Source organism: Equus przewalskii, chromosome 25 (genome assembly GCF_037783145.1).
Source record: "Equus przewalskii isolate Varuska chromosome 25, EquPr2, whole genome shotgun sequence".
Lineage (NCBI taxonomy): Eukaryota > Metazoa > Chordata > Mammalia > Perissodactyla > Equidae > Equus > Equus przewalskii.
Genome location: NC_091855.1, coordinates 10,909,075 through 10,928,627, shown reverse-complemented (window position 1 = coordinate 10,928,627; position 19,553 = coordinate 10,909,075). Strand labels below are relative to the sequence as shown.

At 42.8% G+C, this 19,553-nt stretch overlaps 1 protein-coding gene across 6 annotated transcripts in view; it reads right to left on the bottom strand.

The window, feature by feature from the left end:
• The window catches only part of PPP1R36 (protein phosphatase 1 regulatory subunit 36), a 38,766-nt gene extending 20,129 nt beyond the window's left edge, over positions 1 to 18,637 (bottom strand). Inside the window, exons 1-6 of one of the 6 annotated variants that reach the window (XM_070592974.1) lie at positions 18,386 to 18,637; positions 17,461 to 17,525; positions 5,479 to 5,562; positions 4,860 to 4,957; positions 4,694 to 4,760; positions 2,659 to 2,757 (exon numbers count right to left, since the gene is read on the bottom strand). In XM_070592974.1, the coding sequence (XP_070449075.1) occupies positions 2,659 to 2,757; positions 4,694 to 4,760; positions 4,860 to 4,957; positions 5,479 to 5,562; positions 17,461 to 17,525; positions 18,386 to 18,454 (482 nt within the window). In that variant the 5' untranslated portion in view covers positions 18,455 to 18,637. The other 5 variants (XM_070592970.1, XM_070592969.1, XM_070592971.1 and 2 more) reach the window with 5 other exon arrangements.
• Between the last annotated feature and the right edge of the window lie 916 nt (positions 18,638 to 19,553).

Below are 19,553 nucleotides of genomic sequence, written 5' to 3'. Positions count from 1 at the left end.
TTCAATGCAATTCTGGTTTATCTATTTCTCTGTCAGAAAAACTGAAACCTCCCAAAATATATAAAATAGAGGGATAAAAGGAGTAGTAATCCAGCCAGGTACTGTTTAAGGACTCGACATTTATTAACCTAACCCATGAGTCCCTGTGGGATTTAAGCCAGGCACCAAAGTCTGTACCCTTAACCACTACACTATACTGCCTCTTAATAGGTAAGTCAGTAAGTCGACAACATACACTGGCTTGATGGAAAGTTACGCCACCATTTAAAACTGTTATTATGAAGATTGTAAGAACCTGAAAAATACTTATGATATGATGTTTAAAACTACATGCATAATTGTGCCTTTGTTCAGCAGCTATACATCCTATTTACAAATGGATAAACTCTGGACAAGAGAGCACAGGTGATTGGCAGGGGGTGTGGGCACACTGCACGGTGGTTTAGGTACAGGCTTTGGACTTCTGGACAGACCTGGGTTCTAATCTCAGCTCCACCACTAACTAAGCATGTAATCTCCAACCAGCTATTTAACCTCTCTGAGCAGTAGCTTCCTCATCTGTGAAATGGGGTAGGGCTTCTTTTTTCTGGAATTAGGGCTTTTAGTCATCTAAGACCATCAAAGTGTATCTCTGATAAACTTCTACAACCCTTCTGCTCTCCTCTCACGGGCTGTAGGCTTTCCTCGCAAGTGCCAACCACCAGGCTGAGATAATATGCATTATGTCATCTAATCTGGATGATAACTCTGTAAAGGAGATACTATTATTATCTCTGGTATACCTCACTAGTTCGACTAAAATCAATTTTTTTCTTAAAGTTATGTATGTCCAGATATCTCAACACAATCCATATTTATTTCTAATATAATAGTTAAACTAACTGACTACTGGAAGCCTGAAAATGAAAAGTTATTATAATTTTTTTAGAAGCACACCACAGGACCAATAACGTTAAGGCTTGGATTTTTCTTTGTCATACTATAAGCAATTCCTTCAAAGAAAGTCTACCTTAGACCACTGTGTTCTAGGAAGTTTTAGCGTATTTTTAAAACAACTAAGAAATCTTCCTTACTTAGAAGCACCTGGGGTGGTACCTGGGATTGAGCAGGGGTGAGGCAGGGTCTAGAGGACTTCCCTGGGCCCCTAGTGAACCAGGATCCCTGGCTCAGAGAAAGCAATGCAATTTTTCCTTTTCAAACTCTGAACCCACTCCCTATAAAGTGGCTCATCGTTTTCTGAATCTGTTTGTAATTGTCACCCTTGTTTCCATATTAGACTTAAAACCCCATCTGTATTTCAGGGGGAAAAAAAAGAAACCTTTTTCCTCTGTTATCTATTCCTGTAAATTAAGAAATGAAATAAATGTCTCTGATAGATTAGCAATAACCCTCAGAATCAGAAGACATCATAGAAAATATAACCTAACATGCCACCAAAGTCGAATCAGTTTCTTTTGGGGGATAGTAAGACAACTCTAATCTTTTGAGCCCACAGCTGGCTGGAGCCCTTTTGCTTGCTACATAGAAACACTTCATGATCTCTGGCTGCTCTGCTGTGAAATGCAACCCTGAAATAACACGGATGTTGCATATTATGATGGCTTTATGGAGCAGGAGGGTTTGAATTATTTATTTGGTTCTTTACAAAACTGCTGTCCAAATACATTTATCTCTCCATAAAATGTTTCTCAAGCTGCTTGGTTGTACACAAGGATTTCGCATTTTGAAAACATGCTACAGCAACAAATTGCTGACTCTACCCGCATTCCTAACAGCTAAATCACTGGGTTGGTTCCGCATGTACTGGGCAGGGCAGCTGGGGCACTTGGAAAGTTCCATCTAGGGCTTGCAAAAGGTCACCCAGCCTGAGAGGCATTGTTCTGTTCTGGACTCTGAGTTCTCAGATTCTTGCCCTGTGTAACTCTGAGCCACCTCTGCCTACAGCAGTTACATTGTTCATTTGTCGCCTACAAGATCTTATTTTCTTCTGTGATATGGAATATCATTTTGATCATATTTGTTAATTTTTTAAATTCTTAGGTTTTTTATTAGATGCTTACAAATGCTTTGGCAAGAACTTTGTAAGTATAAAAATCATAGAAACAATATCTATATCTGCACTGTCCAATATGGTAGCCATGAGCTACACGTGGCTATTGAGCACTTACTGTGGCTAGTCTGAATTGAGTTATACTGTAAGCGTAAAATAGACACCGAATTTCAAAGACTTACTACCAAAAAAAGTAAACCATTTCATCAATAACTTCCTATTATTGACTACATGTTGCAATGAGAATATTTTTGAGTCATTGGGTTAAATAAAATATATTATTAAAATTAATTTCATCTGTATCTTTTTACATTTTTATAATATGGCTACTGGAAAATTTTAAATTACATATGTGGCTCTCATTTTATTTCTATTAGACAGCCAGCACTATTTATTTTCACTATCTATATTATTTGGAATATTTTGTTACCAAAATACCCATCTGAATTATTCAGTGAGCTTTAAAAATTGGTGGACTCCTCCCACATAAAATGTTTTAGTATACTCCAAAGATTTAAAATTTTCCATCATTTCTTTACTCTAGACAAAAGTTAGTTTTAATACTGGCAGTGATAAAACTTTAAGGTGCACTACAAAATCCTACTTACACCATATAACTTTTGGGTTTCTTTTCCAGTGAGTTTTTTTCCAAGTAATGAGATAAATAGTACAATAATGCCATGAGGAAATTGTCAAGATTCTTATTCCTATGGGGAGATTTTTTAAAAAGGAAATTAATGCTAACATATTTCAAACATAAACCTTCTCATAAAAAATATACAGGCAGACAACATAAGAATAAGTAGAAATACATGTTATCACACGACTAGTTTAACATTTAAAATTCTATCTACTATCCTCTTGAAGATGTAAGAAATCTGATTTTTGTAGACAAAACTTTTGGCGAGGTCACATACTAAATTATAGTTTTGCTTAAGAATTAGTTTCCACTTTTACAAAGTTTTTATTGTACAAGCAATATGTTTCCATCGTTTAACAAAATGTACACAAATGCAGCAAGTAAAAGTTCTCTCCTCTCATTTCTTTGTCACTATCCTACTCCCGAGTGGTAGCCACTGTGAAGAGTTTGGCATGAATCCTTTCTAAACTTTCTAAGGCATAGACAAGTATATATAATGTCCTCCCCCACCAACACACGTATATAAGCATGGATATATGCCTTAAATTACTTTTGGTAACAAATGGGATAATGCTGTATACACAAGTCTTTGCAACTTGCTTTTGTCACATCCCTGTGTAGCATGGACCTCTCCCCATGACAGTATGTATAGATTTTCCTCATTCTTTTAAACAGCTGAATAAGTATTCTATATTTCACAATTTAGTCCTCTATTGATAGATATTTAAGTCTTCTAAAAATATTATAGCCATTGTGCCATAATTATCCTTATAGCCATATCTTTGAGTAACTTGCTAGAAGTGAAATTGCTGGGATGCAGTATATATGCATATTAAATTGCATAAGAATTGCTCTCCCAAAAGATTGCACTGATTTACAAGCCTATCTCATTTGTTTTAAAACTAGAAGCCGTTGTTTTCTTTCTAAATATTCTTACAAGATTTTTGCTGCTTTCTTTCTAGCCCCAAATGGAAATTCTTTCTTTGGCATGCTTTCCTCACCTATACCGTGAGAGCAGGATGAAGGTGAGCATTGCAGATTTTTTTCATGATATTAACAACTACCTGTCCTAGGCTGGGTTCTCCCAGAAACAGACCCGGAGACAAAGACTTGAGAGTAAGCAGTTTGCTTGGGAAGTGATCTCAGGAAACATCAGCGGGGGAGCGGGGAAGTGAGACAGCAAAGAGAAGGAAGTCAACAAAGAGGGTGGTAACAAGTTTGTTATCACTGTCGACAAATGTCTTTCAGGCTGGGGGACTCTGGGAGACATCACAGAGACTTCTCAGAGTTATCCCGACAGATGGAAGCTGGGATATTTATCTATCAGCTCCCCCTTCGGCACAGCCCTGACTGAAGGCTGCTTTTGGGTGCTGACTCCCTGGTGCTCCTAGCTTGCTCTGTAGTCAGGCTGAGGGTGCTCCGGCCACGGAATGAAGATTCAGGCGGAGAAGGTGTTCACCATAAGCAGGCTTCACTGAATTCGGAGGGATGTGGCAGGGCTGCCAGTAGCCACAGGTACCCAGCTCTCACTGAGCACTCACAAGTGCAGGAGCCCTGTGAGGCACCCTCCCCACACAGCCATATGAAGTCACCATTAGGAGGCACCAATTTTATATCTGAGGAAACTGAGGCTTAGAAAGGTCAGAGGCTCACCTAGAGTCACACACCTAGTGCGTGTTGGGGCTGCCACACGTGACTAGTGGAGAAGACTGATCTCCCATAAATCGGTATATCTTTAATAGTCTATAAACACAGTGCAGTCTTTGTGGGACTCTGACAACCTGCTCTCCACACTCCTTGCCCTGGGATTTTATTTGGGGCTTCTGTGACTTCTGGCTTCCTCTCTTTGGTCTCAGTCTTTGAGACTGAGTCCTGAGAGGATGGCTTGCCTAGAGCCAGTCCCATGCCCTTTCTCCAAAAGTCAGATTTGTGATCATTTCTCAGAAGGAATTCCTTCAAAATAAAGGATAAAAGTTCTAAAGTGTCTCACAAGCATCCCATACCTCATAAACGTTGTAAAAGAACAGATCCTCTGCATCTCAGTATCTTGTAGCAAAAGCAAAGCAACAACTGAAAGGAGAGAAGATGGACAATTGAAAGAGGGACAGAGAGCTGCCTCAGAGGTTTGCACCACATCCCAGACATAAGGAAGAGGAAACACTTACTCACATTTAGCATCATGCAGTGTAACGTTGCCTTGCTGACCTCGTTTCTCTAAGGCTTTAGGTGATTTATCGTCTCTTGAAGCAAGCCTTTTATCTGTCAACCTGTTTTCGAATATGACAGTCTCTGGTAGTTCTTTGAAAGGTTTTAATTGTATTTACTCTATCTTGAGGTGTATGAAGCTTTTACTATAACCTAATGAGAGTCTGAGTGTCATGCATGTGTTTCTTTAATGTAGGATCATTTTGGAATTCACTTTATTAAACATTATATTTAGTGTGCTAGGGTAGGAGGAATACAGACTGCCTGACATAAAATGTAAATACCACCCATCCAAAATAGATCATTTAAATCAACTACTTATGCTGTATGTACCATTTTCAGATTTTAAAAAAAGTATAAAAAGCTGAAAATTTGCTAATAGCCAAATTATTAGAGGGATACATTTGTCGGGATTATTGTAACTCCCACCACAATTGTGAAATAGTGCATGTTCTTTCCTTGATAGGTATTTGCATTTCAACCTAGGATGACAGGATGGTATTTTCTCAGAATTTGTAAAGGCTTAGGCCATTCTGCTGAGAGGAGCTATGAGCAGCACCTCCCTGCTGGGAAGGTAAGCTACCTGTCTGAAGCTGGACCATCAATTTCAGCAAAGTGAACTGTTTTGCCTCTTCCTCTTTCCCTGAGATCTACTGCAGATGAAAAACTGTAAGAGAAATAAGAAAATTAGGAACTTAACCCTTTCCCAGAGGAAAACTAATCATGTCATGACTACAGCTCATGGAATCTTAGGATAAGCATATACTACGAGTGGAGCTTGAAGCGAATTTGAGGTACAGTGGTACTCAACTCACGCATTTACAGATAAAACAATCATCTAGAAAAAAGATTAACATTTCAGACTTTATATTCAGCCTCTATGTATCAGTAGCCTGCAGAATACTACCCCAGACAAAACAGTTCCAGCTGGTAAGGTTGCAGTAACTTCACAAGAAACAGAAAGCTCATGATCGGTTTGGAAGGATTTTTTTATTTACTGATTTTTTGATTACTTTTAAGCACCATCTCATTCGATCCTTACAGCAACTCTATGAGGAAAATATTACCATTATTGCAATTTTTGCATATAAGAAAAGTCAAAGCTTATAAAGAGATTAAGTAACTTGACCAAGATACTTAGCAAGTGCCAAAGCCAGGATTGGGGCCCAGCTTCTCCAGCCACAGAGCCATGTGCCTCCCCACCAGGCAATCCTGCCTCCAGAGCAGGCATCTCAGTTGTCACTGCTGTGAACTCTTCTAAAGGCCTTGACTATCTCTAGTCAAGTCATGGGGCAGAGACCTGGGATGGTAAGGAAGAAATCTATCTTCCACATCCGTATACCTCTGTATTATTTTTTTTAATAACAAGAATGTATCAATTTACTACCTGCATAACTAAAAAAGGAATTTGATAGAGAGATACAGGAAGAAATACTATGTTGTTCTATTCCATTCATAGCCCTTAACAAAATACTCAAACGTCCCAAAGAGTCAGACATTTTCTAATGGCTCTTTGAAGTTCATTCTGCTTGCTAGACGTCAGTGTGCAGACTAGTACCTCTTTCCTTAATATAATCATCCTAAACAAGATTACAAAGTTGTTTCCACGTTTTTCCTTGGATCATCACAGTGTTTTGGCCACTTACAAGCCATTGGCTAGAGAACTCTCACTTCACCAGCCCTCCCCAGGGTTTCTCTTCTCTAGAAGACAAGAGAAGACAGAAACACCCAATCTCAATTAACGTCAAACGAAATTGCCGTCTCCTACTCTTTTCCCAGTCCTAACCCTATAACTCAAAGTTCCTTGCCTAATTAGTTTGCTTGAAATGATTTCAGCTGAGAGAAACTTAAAATAAGAAATTTGAAAGGATATATTTGAGACTATCTTGTAGATCAGGTCTATGAACTAATTCAATGAACTTGGAATTATAAAATCATAAGATGATAGAATTTTGGGGTTAGAGAACACCTAAAAGATCATCTAGTACATGGCTGTCATTTTGCTGATGGAGAACTAAGGCTCAGAGAGTCTGATCCACACCCCAGTGTTTGAAACTTGTGGCAGGCAGTGCCTGCCCTTAGCCAATGGTCTGGCATTTACTGCTAAACCTCTAATCCTTATTCTCTGACCTTTGGTCATGCCTTCCCTACTCCACACTTGTCTGAGTGGCTTTTCACTTGACTGAAGTCATCCTCTAGCTCAATTTTTGAGATGGGTTCTCTTTCCCACTGACTTGCCATAGCTCTAAAGGCAGCCTACGCTCAAGTGCATTTGGAATCAGTAAGAAGCATCACTAGTAATAACTGAAAACTGTCCTTTGAATTACACCTGGGATCGGCTCCCAAACCACAGTCTGAGCTGGTCGTGTACCTTCCTGCAGTCTCCAGTCTCCCCCTCAATCTGGCAACCCACTTAGAATCTGGTCCTTTCACAGACCACATTTCGTTTATGTGCCTTCCTAATATCACAACATGATTATGTTGTTTCTCTTTGCCCTGAAATAAATAAGAAAAAAAAATCATATTTTCCCTCTAGAACCCGTCACTATAATGCAGAGGGCTGGACCACTTTGACTTCCACACAAGTCAGAGCTCTTCGGTGGTTATCAGAGTCTTCTCTTAGGCCATGATGAAAAACAAGAGAAGTTTGGGGCTTCTGGAGATGTAGCGTTTCCTCGGCTGTATGTTCTCAGGGGAGTCAATGGCCTTGGCAAAGATTTCTACAGGCTGCTGGTTCTCTCCCAGCTGGGAGTAGGGGCACTTGAAACAAGAAGGTATAGGACTTCTGACACTGTGTAAAGTGTAGAGTGGCATGCTTCATGGGCCAACCCAGATGTGGCCTGTGAACAAAGGTATTCTCTGACAGATAGAGAAACAAGCATGCATGCTGATGAATTATGCAACACCCTCATTTATTCCTCATGAGGCATTATTATTTCATTTTATTGGTAAGGGAACTGATAGTGAGGTTAAGTAACTTGACAAATGATGACCACCTAGTAAGTGGCAGAGCTAGGATTTGAACCCAGGTCTCCCTCCAAACCACTCTCCATTGTCTCTTCCTTAACTGCCTGTTAAGAAATAATGACCACCCCTTCCCCGCCAGTCGCTGTGTGTCCATATCTTGCATGGAGGTTGCAGGTGTCCTGCTGTATTCTGACACAGCTATCTTTCCCAGAGTATAATCTATACAACTAAGGTAAGACCTGCCTGTGAATAGGGAGCTAGGTCTTCTCTGAAGGGGAAGATTTCCAGTGTCATTCATCCACGAAAGATGCCAGGAACTGCAAGGCAGGGGAGAGGAAAGCAATTGTCTTCTCTCCACCTGAACTTGAGAATACCCAGAAGTCTGTGAACTCTGGTTGGCTAGTGGGTGTAAAAGGTGGCCTACCCTTTGTGGAGGGAGATCAGCACCCTGCAAGAGATTGCCAGGGTGTTAAATTGATGGGATAGACCTTGATCAGCCCTGAGGTCAAGCTGTTGCTTTGCAAAGCAGATTATCTGGATTCACGACACTCCAAACTCCCTTCCCCACCCCTCATCTGTAGCTGCTCTTTCTTAGTCTCCTTCAAAAGCTTCTTTTCCTGGGCATGCTCCTTAAATGAGGGCCTTTCTCAGGATTCCACCTGCTTACTCTTCTCACTTTCTCTGAGTAATTTCATCTACTTCACTAACACTGATAACTCATAAATTTATATTTAAGGTTCAGATCCTTCTGTAGCCTTATAAACGGATACATCTGCCTATTGGACACCTTCGCTTAGGCATCCTACAGACACCTGAAACTCAGTATGTCCCAAACTGAGCTCATTCCTCTTTAACCTGTATTTCCTACTCCTGTTTCCCCCATCTCAGCAAATGGGTACCAAGATCCACCAGGTGTCCAGGCCAGAAAATGGTGTCATCCTTGATTCCTCCATCACCCTCAGCCTTCTCTGCCCACTAATCACTTAATTCTTTAATATATCTTGAATTTGCCTACCTCTCTCTCTCCCATGCCACCATCCTAAATTTAGCCACCATCATTTGTCAACTGAATTTCTGCAATTGTTTCTTCCTTGATCTCCCTGCCTTCAGTCTTGCCTCCTTCCAAACTATTTATCATGCACGTGGTTCTAATCAATCTCTTAATACCCGCCTGTAACTCTATACCCAACCTATGGAACTGCCCGCAGTCTCAAATACATCCCATGCCCTCTCAGGTCTGGGCCTTTACACATGCTGTTCCTTCTGCCTAGAATGCTCTCTCCTCCTCCCCAACCTAATCTCCCTTTGCCTTCTCAACTCCTACTCCTCCTCAGGTCTTGGCTTGGATATCACGTCCCCTGGGAAGACTTCCCTGGCTCCCTTGTCCCCTGGGCTTCAGGAAATGGCCCAATTTGGGTACTGGGTCAGGGTACTTGGGTGAATGTGGTTTTCCTCAGCCCTGGCCCCAGCCCAGTGTGGCAGTGGTTGCAGTTACTGATGAGTGAACCCCAAGGACAGCAGCAGTCTCAGGGGAAAGAGTTAGGGTCAACAGCACTGCTACCAAAAGATTCTCCTCCCAGTAGCAGCCTGGAAGGGTCTGGCCTATTTTCAGTAAGGAGAGCAGCACAGCTTCCAATTCCCAAGCTTTCCCGTCTGTATTACTTCCTTCCCACCACAGTCAGTGGAAAAGCTGCTTCTATCTTTCCAAGCTAATCTGTGCTCTTGATCCCATTCCCATCCTCCTTCCTTCCAATCCATCTCTTTTTTCTCCCAAGACAAACAAACTTGAGATGTTCCTACCATTAAAACAAACCAGGGGTCGGCTCCGTGGCCAAGTGGTTAAGTTCGCGCTCTCCGCTTCAGCCGCCTGGGGTTTTGCCAGTTTGGATCCGGGGTGTGGACACGGCACTGCTCATCAGGCCATGTTGAGGCGGCGTCCCACATGCCACAACTAGAAGGACCCACAACTAAAAAAATATATACAACTGTGTACTGGGGAGCTTTGGGGAGGAAAAAAAAAATCCCCTTCCCTTGGCACCGGATCTCCTAAAGGCTACCCTCTCTCTTTCCTTCTTCACTGGTAAACTTCCTGATAAGAGTACCCTCTCTGCTAGTTTCTCCTATTTATCTCAGATTCACTCAAACTGCTATTATCTGATTTCCATCCTACTGCCCTCCTGAAACTGCTCCTCATCTAGGTCCCCTGCGATCCCTAACTTGTTAAATCAATCCAAGGCTTCTTCTCAGTATCTGCTCCACCCTGAGCTCTGACCACTCCCTACTCCAATCCCATTTCTTTTTCTTTTTTTCCTTTTTAAAGATTTTATTTCTCCTTCTTCTACCCAAAGCCCTCCAGTACATGGTTGTATATTTTAGTTTTGGGTCCTTCTAGTTGTGGCATGTGGGATGCCGCCTCAGCATGGCCTGATGAGCAGTGCTAAGTCGACGCCCAGGATCAGCACTGGTGAAACCCTGGGCCCGCCAAGCAGAGCACGTGAACTTAACCCCTCGGCCATGGGGCCAGCCCCTCCAATCCCATTTCTTAGAAAACGTTCTTTTGACTCGGAAGGCTTTGTGTCTCAGGGTTTTTCCAGGTTTTTCCTCTGACCTGTCTAATCACTCTTTCTCTTTGGGTAGCTCCTCTTTCTTTGCCTGTCCGCTATTCCTGAGAGCCATGTGAAGATACCTATCAAAACCTTAAGGGGCTGGCTGGTGGCGCAGCGGTTAAGTGCACACGTTCTGCTTTGGCAGCCCAGGGTTCGCCGGTTCGGATCCCCGGTGCAGACATGGTACCACTTGGCATACCATGCTGTCTGTGGTAGGCGTCCCACATATAAAGTAGAGGAAGATGGGCACAAATGTTAACTCAGGGCCAGTCTTCCTCAGCAAAAAAAAAAAAAAAAAAAAAAAGAGGAGGACTGGTAGCAGTTAGCCCAGGGCTAATCTTCCTCAAAAACAAACAAACAAACAAAAAACCTTAAGACATGCACACTGACTAAGAGACATATCAGACCAATTGTAATGTACGGAAATTACCTGTATCCTGATAGGAACAACTTAAAAAATATTAGACAATAGGAGATATCTGAATAAAACTGAATACGTGATGATGTTAAGAAACTATCATTTATATTTTTAGGTGTGTAAATAGTAATTTAGTTACATTTTTTAAGAGAGTATTTATTTTTTTGAGATACATACTGAAACATTTATAGATGAAATGATATGATTCCTGGGATTTGCTTCAAAATAATCAAGGGGAGGAATAGATGGGGGTACATGGTATGAAGCTGACCTTAATTTGGTGGTTGTTGATGCAGTTTTATGGGTACACTGGGGTTCATTATACCATTCTCCCTACTTTTGTCTATGTTTGAAATCTTCTAGTATAAAAAGTTTAGGGGGCCAGCCCCGTGGCTGAGTGGTTAAGTTCACGCGCTCTGCTTTGGCAGCCCAGGGCTTTGCTGGTTCAAATCCTGGACAGGGACATGGCACTGCTCATCAAGCCATGCTGAGGCGGGATCCTACATGCCGCAACTGGAAGGACCCACAACTGAAAATACACAACTATGTACCAGGGGGCTTTGGGAGAAAAACAAAATCTTTAAAAATAAATAAAAAGTTTAAAACGTTTATATTTATAAACATTTAAAAAATAATGCTGTAAGAAAAAAAAATGGCAACAAAATCAAACGTGCCGATTTCAGATATTGGAATTATTGGCCACAGGCTGTAAAATAAACGTAACCAGTACGGTGAACACAAAAAAATAAAAATAAGGTGGTAAGCCTTAACATTGGTGCACTGGTGGTCTTTGGGGGTAGAAGTGTGGTAGAATCTTCACTTTCTACTTTGCACATTTATGTATTTGTTTTTCAGTACATATGTACAAGTTTGTGATGAGAAAAAAGAAATGGAAATCCAGAATGTAGTAAATTTTAAAATGTGTGTGTAGGTATACACACATATAGAAGAAGATTTGGGAAGCTATTTAATAAGATGTTAACATACTAACAGTTACTCTTGCTGGGCAGGTATAAAGGAAAAACTCAGGATTTTTCCTTCCTTTTTTTTAGGAAGATTAGGCTTGAGCTAACTGCTGCTAGTCCTCCTCCTTTTTCCTGAGGGAGCCTGGCCCTGAGCTAACATCTGTGCCCATCTTCCTCTACTTCATATGTGGGACACCTACCACAGCATGGCTTGACAAGTGGTGTCATGTCTGCACCCGGGATCCGAACCTGCGAACCCCCGGCCACCGAGAAGCGGAACATTCGAACTTAACTGCTGCACCACCAGGCCGGCCCCAAATATTGATCATATGCTATTTTCTTTTCTTCCTTTTTTTTTTTTTGGAGGAAGATTAGCCCTGAGCTAACTACTACCAGTCCTCCTCTTTTTTTACTGAGGAAGACTGGCCCTGAGCTAACATCCGTGTCCACCTTCCTCTACCTTATATGTGGGACGCCTGCCACAGCACGGTGTGCCAAGCAGTGCCATGTCTGCACCTGGGGCCGACAAGAAGCGGAACGTGCGAACTTAACCGCTGTGTCACCAGGCCGGCCCCTTTTCCTTCCTGAGTAGGGGAAAAACCCAGTTCTCCCCTGGCTCTCTTCCCTGGGAGTCTCCTTTGCTGCTCACATAAAACACTTCATTTCTGACACTTCTGGTCACCAAATGTGCAGACAGTTTTCCCCACACCAACAAGCAATTCTTGGATACCAACATGTTGTTCGAGAACTCAACTAAATTCTGACATGATCTACCCAGAAAGAGCATCAGATTCCACAGGTTGAGAACTCAGTCCCACAAGACCACCTCCCCCCGCCAACCCACTTCAGATGCCAGTGGCAAGCCCAGTCTCAGCCTTGCTTCTGACGGCCCAGCTACAGATCAGAGATTCCAATGACCCCCTCTGGCTAGAGCTGCTCACAGCACTCAGGGAAACACATACTTATGTTTACCAGTTTATTAAAGGACATGATAAAGGACACAGATGAACAGCCAGATGAAGAGATACACAGGGCAAGGTCTGGGAGGGTCCCGAGTGCAGGAGCTTCTTTCCCTGTGGGGTCGGGGTGTGTCAACCTCCTGGTGTGGACGTGTTCCCCAACCTGGAAGCTCTCTGAACTCCTGTACTACTGGGGTTTTATGGCGGCTTCCTCACGGAGGCACGGTCAGTTATTACCTCCATTTCCAGCCCCTCTCCTGTCTCTGGAGGATGGGGGTAGGGCTGAAAATTCCAAGCTTCTCACCCTGGCTTGATCTTTCTGGGGACCAGCCCCCATCCAGAAGCCATCCAGGAGCCCACTAAGAGTCACCTCACCTAGAACAAGAAATGCTCCTACTGCTCCTATCACTTAGGAAATTGCAAGGGTTTTAGGAGCTCTGTGCCAGGAACAGGAGGTAGAGACCAACAGATATATTTTCTATTATCTCATTATAAAGTTTTCCTGTTTTTGCTTACTCATATTTTCTGATTTTTTAAATAATTTAAAAAATTTTTTTCATAATTCTTTAAAGTAGGTATTTCCTAAGCTCCTGGCCTCAATCATTTCACTTCCTACTCTAATTGTGCACCGGCCTCTCTCGTGAGGGCCAAACTCCTGCTTACTGAACTCTTGACCTGAGGGTCTCACAGGCAGGTACGTCAAATTCTCCAAGTCTAAAAATGTAAACATGTTACCTTTCACCCGCTCCACAAACGTACCAGCTCTCCCACCTTCCTTATCTCAATGGACAATATCATCATGCACTCTGACCCAGACATTCTTGCCTCCTCCCTTTGTCTTACAGTTGGTCTTACCAGCTACTTCCTCCTGCACATGAGGCCTTTTACCTCCAGCTGCCTCTAGAATGAGTCTTTGATTCTCCACCCTCCCGCCAGCCTTCACCTGGGTCCTAGTCACCCCTCCCTGGGATTGCTGCATAACGGTCTTGTCTCCCCAGTTCTAATCTTGCCCCTCCATGCCACCGTGGAAGGAGGTTTTCTGGAGCACAGACGCAATCCCATCATGTATGCTCAGTAAAGGTCTGTGGAGCGATTCCGAACAGAACTAGGTACAAGAGCAGTGACTCCACAGGCCTTCTGTCTCCGCAGCTCCCATCCCACCACTGTCTTCTCCCAACCTCCTCTGCCTCTGCGCTGTCTCATCACCATGAACGGGGGTGACATGAGTCTCTGCAGTACTGTCTCTAAAAAAAAGAACATGTTCCAGCCCACGAGTCCTCTCTGACTTCAAACCTGCATTTTAATTTGTGATAGGATATGCTTAGACTTTAAAGGGGAATCAGTACCAATATTTCCATCAAATGCAAACACTACGTCTGTCCTAAAACCTACAAAGGTCTGCTTTGCTCTTCCTGGCACTGTCCCAAGCAGCTGGACTCCCAAGGTGATCCTGGTACTCAGGGGTCTCCCACAGACTTGCTTAGACACAAAGCAGCTTCACCATAAAAAGCCTGCTCCCCGTCTATTCTTCATGGTATTCCTTTCCCCATCTCTCCTAACTGCCCGCAATTTGTGTACACTGTCTGGAGTTTGGGTTTGCTTTTCTTTTACTTTTTAAATTGAGGAATAACTTATGTGAAGTAAAGTGCATAAGTCTTAAGTGGACAGCTGGATGGATTTTTTACTATATATATACCCATGTAACCACCACCCAGATCAATACATAGGCCATTTCCAGCACCTGCGAAGGTTCTCTTGTGCCTTTTCCCATCCGCTGTGAGTTAATAACGCCCCAAAGGTAACCACTATTCTGACCTCTATCATCACAGTTCTGTTTTGCCTCTTATTTTAAATTTTTATATAAACGGAATCATATAGTATTTACAATTTTATATCTGGCTATTTTTGCTCAACAATGTCATACATTCTACCTTTTAAATCATACCATCTCACATATATTCTCCAAAATTAGTGGAAATAAAATCAAGCCATTTTTAAAAGAATAATTTGCTAACAAACCAAAAGAAATTTTAGTTTATGAATATGACTATTTTATGAATAAGAAAGTCAGTGTGAAACTACTTGTGAATTTATCAGTAGGCTCATACAGGAAATAGTGCCACGTGGGGTGGGTTATTATCAGATTAGCACTGAAAATTAGTTTGAAAAATACTACAAACTAACTTCATTTACAAATAAGGTCAATAAGTAAAAAGTGTGGTCCAATTTTCATGATATGAAGAGAGGATTGAGATGGCCTTTAAATACATACATGAAGACTGAGAAAAGAAAACGTTGGCACTTAAAATTTATAACTGCATTTTCTTGTGCTTTAACATGTACTTTGACTCCCATGATTATCTTTCTGTCTAATCCCAAAGCTATCTTGCTGTCCTTCTCCCTGTCTGTGTCACATTCAGCGAGTGTGATGTTTCAGGAGCTGCTCTGTGGCACATCTATCTGAGAGCAAAAACTGAAATCACTCCTCTGGAGAGGACAGATTATTCAGAAATACTGAAATAAATATTCTACGAAACACAAACTTTAGATTTTGACTCTAATATAACATTTAGACTTTATCTATGTTTAATTGATGTTAAATGTCATTATATTTATAATGGAACTATAAATTTCACGTGCTTAGCCAACTGCATTCCTGACCTCCAGCCCCATTTGTCCCACAGCCTGAAAGACGTATCCGTGTGAATCTGTCACAGCAACCTCAAACACATCACCAGTTTTGCCTCTTTTATTCTGTATACGAGTGAAGGGCAATCCCAGCCAAGCCAGACACTTGGGAGTCAACCTAAGCACCTACCTCTCCCTCCACCTTCACATCCAGGTACCACATCTTGTCAATTCCATCTCTTAACTATTTTTCAGTCCTGTACCCTTCTCTCTATTCCTACCAACGTGGACTTAGTTCTGACTCTCACAGTTTCTTACCTGCATAACTATCTCTAATCTTCCTACAACTAGCTAATTGGTCCCCTGCCTCTTGTCTTCCTCTGCTTGAATCTAGTTCTATTGAACAGGTTCAATAAACATCTGGTAAGTGCCTGCTTTGTGAAGTTCTGTAGATAGCTCCAGGGACATGCAGATGAGTAAGACGGTTCCTGCCACTGAGGGGCTTACAGTGTAGTCGAGGGAGACAGAGTATGTGGCAGAAAGGGCCTTGGTGTCAGACAAATCTTGGTTCAAAATGTCAGTTCTGCTACTTACTGGCTGTGTGACTTTGGCTCAATTGCTTAATCTCCCTGACCTTGTTTCTTCACCTATAAAATGGGGATATTAACACTCACCTTCCATGGCTGTTGCAAAAATCAGAAAAATATGCAAATATTCAGGTCATAATAGGTGTACAGTAGACAGTGTCTTGTATTGTTAGTTTAGCTATACACTTTTAATAGAGTCAGCATTTTCTCAATGGAGATTAAAATTAGTTTTTTCTAATCTAATAATTTTACCTTGTAAAATTTACCATCTATTGCAGCAGGTGTAATATGTTCCCATTAACGTAAAACTCTATTTCTATAACTCAAAAAGGCAATTTTATAAAGTGGTTAAGAATGTGGGCCTGGAGCCAAACAGTCCTAGATTTAAATCATCTTAAACACCTTTGAGCTGTGTGATTTGGCCAAGTCACTTAGTTTTCCTCAAACAGCTTAACACTTTGACATCAGTTTGTTCATCTGTAAAACTGGATTAACATGCAGGTGTTTCAAAGGGTTGGTAAACTGACTATCACAGTGTCTGGTACACAGGAAGTAGCTGATAAATGTTATTAGAAAGTGATAATCCGGAAAGCTGCTCAAAAAAAGGCAGGGGACCAATTAGCTGGTTGTAGGAGGATTACAGATAGTTATACAGGTAAGAAACTGTGAGAGTCAGAACTAAGTCTGTGTTGGTAAGAATAGAGAGAAGGGTGCAGGACTGAAAAATAATTAAGAGACGGAAGTGACAGGATGTTTGGATGGAATTGACAAGATGTGGTACCTGGATGTGAAGGTGGAGGGAGAGGTAGGTGCTTAGGTTGACTCCCAAGTGTCTGGCTTGGGTGGTTAACTGATGGCTGGGATTGCCCTTCACTCATATACAGGATAAAAGAGGCAAAACAGGTGATGTGTTTGAGGTTGCTGTGACAGATTCACACGGATACGTCTTTCAGGCTGTGGGACAAATGGGGCTGGAGGTCAGGAATGCAGTTGGCTAAGCACGTGAAATTTATAGTTCCATTATAAATATAATGACATTTAACATCAATTAAACATAGATAAAGTCTAAATGTTATATTAGAGTCAAAATCTAAAGTTTGTGTTTCGTAGAATATTTATTTCAGTATTTCTGAATAATCTGTCCTCTCCAGAGCAGTGATTTCAGTTTTTCCTCTCAGATAGATGTGCCACAGAGCAGCTCCTGAAACATCACACTCGCTGAATGTGACACAGACAGGGAGAACGCTTGTAACACCAAATGTTACCAGAAAGTGCTATCTGGAAAGCTGCTCGTCATCTAGTTATCTCCCGTGGTAGGATTTCAGCAGATATTTCTTTTATTCTCTATACTCTACTGTATTGCTTGAATTATTTTTTTTACCCCAAGCACATGTAAATTTTATAAACGCTATAATAAAGTTTTGTTAAAATTTACCTTCTGAATTCAAGACTTCTGGTTTCATCTTTCCAGTACCACATCCCTAATCGTAATCCCAATTGCTGTAAAATGAAATGATTGCAGCAAAAATAATTAAAAGTTCAATTTGGAATCCACATGTCACAATGAACTTTCAATAATAATTCCCACTAGTCGCCCTTTAACTCTATTCAATGAAGATGTAGGATCTTAAAGTGTTCTCTTTTCTTAATCTGAAGCTAGGATTTTATCCTTTTCTTAATTGCTTTTAGGTGTAGTTTCAGTAGAAAGGAATAATGGAAGGGAGAAAGAGAAGGAAGAAAACTTCACTTAGCCCGCACTAGCTCAGGGCTCATCATAGCAATTTAGCGATTAATTGGGACTCAGACCACAATAAACTGACGCCCAGAGCAGCCTCAACCTTCTAGAGGCGTCAGACACCCCCTAATAGGAGGAGCCTGTTTAACACGGAGCCCGCCCTTCAGAGGACGTCCGCAAAGAAAAAGTTTACCCTTTTCACCGAGCGGCGGCTACAACCCACCAGCATTCCCCCGCCCCGCCACCAGGGGATCCCACCCACAGCAGGACGGCGTCGTCCCCAGTAGGGCTATTTATATTGCAACCAACCAATTAGAGGTGGCGAGGTGGGACTTTCATAACTATCTAAATATCCGCGTAGGGAGCCAGAATTCAATTCTGACCGTTTCCCGGGTACACGTTCATAGTTCTGCTTTTGCAGGCAAATATGCCCGTAGCTCTTTGAGTACCGCTCGCCCCGGGGCTCAGGCGGCAACCCGCCCGTGGAGGAGGGCGGGGCCGCGGCGGAAGGAGTCCGGGCGGCCCGGCCCCGCCACCCAGCCGTCTCGGGCGCCGCGGGCCGGGAGGGGGCGGCGGGCCGGCCGTCACCGGCCGCCGGCGTGGGGGCGGCCGAGGCGGCACTTACATCCCGCCGCATCGCGGCCTGGCCGTCCAGCCGCTTCCTCCGCGAGTAAAACTCCGGCACCCGGTGCATGGCCTCGCCGGGGCCGCCTCCCGGCACTGCGGAGGCAACCGCCCGCGGGCGCCGGACCCCGCGGCCTGAGGGCGAACCGGGGCGGGGACGTGCTTCCGCCGCGGCGGGCGGGCGACCTGGAGCGGAGGCACCTTGGCGCCGGCGTGGCTCCGTCTGCGCTCTCGCCTCCTGTGCGGCGCTGGCTGATTGGCGTAGCCATAGCAAAGCTGCCCAGGTGATGCTTCTCAAAGGGTCAGCGCTGCATGGCCTTCCAACCGTGAAGTCAACCACTTTACTGTTTCCTTTTTAATTGGAGTAACTAGATTCAGTTCTATAGGGAAGATCCTTTTGTTCCAAACTTGGTTAGCACTAGATTAAGTTCAAATCCAGACTGGGACTAGGTTGATTGGGGGGGGGGGGGGAGGGTTGAGGGGAGGAAGCGTGGAAATAAGGTTTTCAGAACTTGGTTCTGCTGCATAACTAGATGTGGGACCAAGAGCAAGACAACACTGATTTTGCTTCTGAAGATACCCTAGTCAGGGGTTATGAGGATTTTTGAGGAATAAAGTGTGTAAAGCGCTACCCTTAATAAGTACGCAAAATTAGTGCTGCCCAACGTAAAGAAACTTGCTTTGTGTCAATGGACGTTCAACTGATATTTTTACATTTACGCTTTTCAAATCATGTGTCTTGTAACTGAGTTGATAGGCAGATTCTGATTATTTTTTTCCTTCCAACACTGATGTAAGCAATGCTGGATGGCACTACATGATTGGCAATGCTTAATATATTCTGCTTTTGTTTTATCCCCACAGCTTAATAAACGTTAAGAGATGCTCAGTAAATAGCTGGTGATTGTGTACTCCCATAAACTTCAAAAATATGGCAATAGACATTCCCCCACCCTGGCCCTCCCAGTCTCATGACTTGGCCACACACCAACACTGGTTATAGTGGTATAAAATTGTAATCACCTAGATTCACGTTCCACTCGCTTGAGTCCATTCCTGGCAGCTGATCCAGTTGGCTCGGATATATGGAAACCCACCTGTACACTGGCAGTGCTGCTTTGAGGCTATGGCCTCAAGGCTGGTTTTTTGAAGACGACTCACTTGAAGAG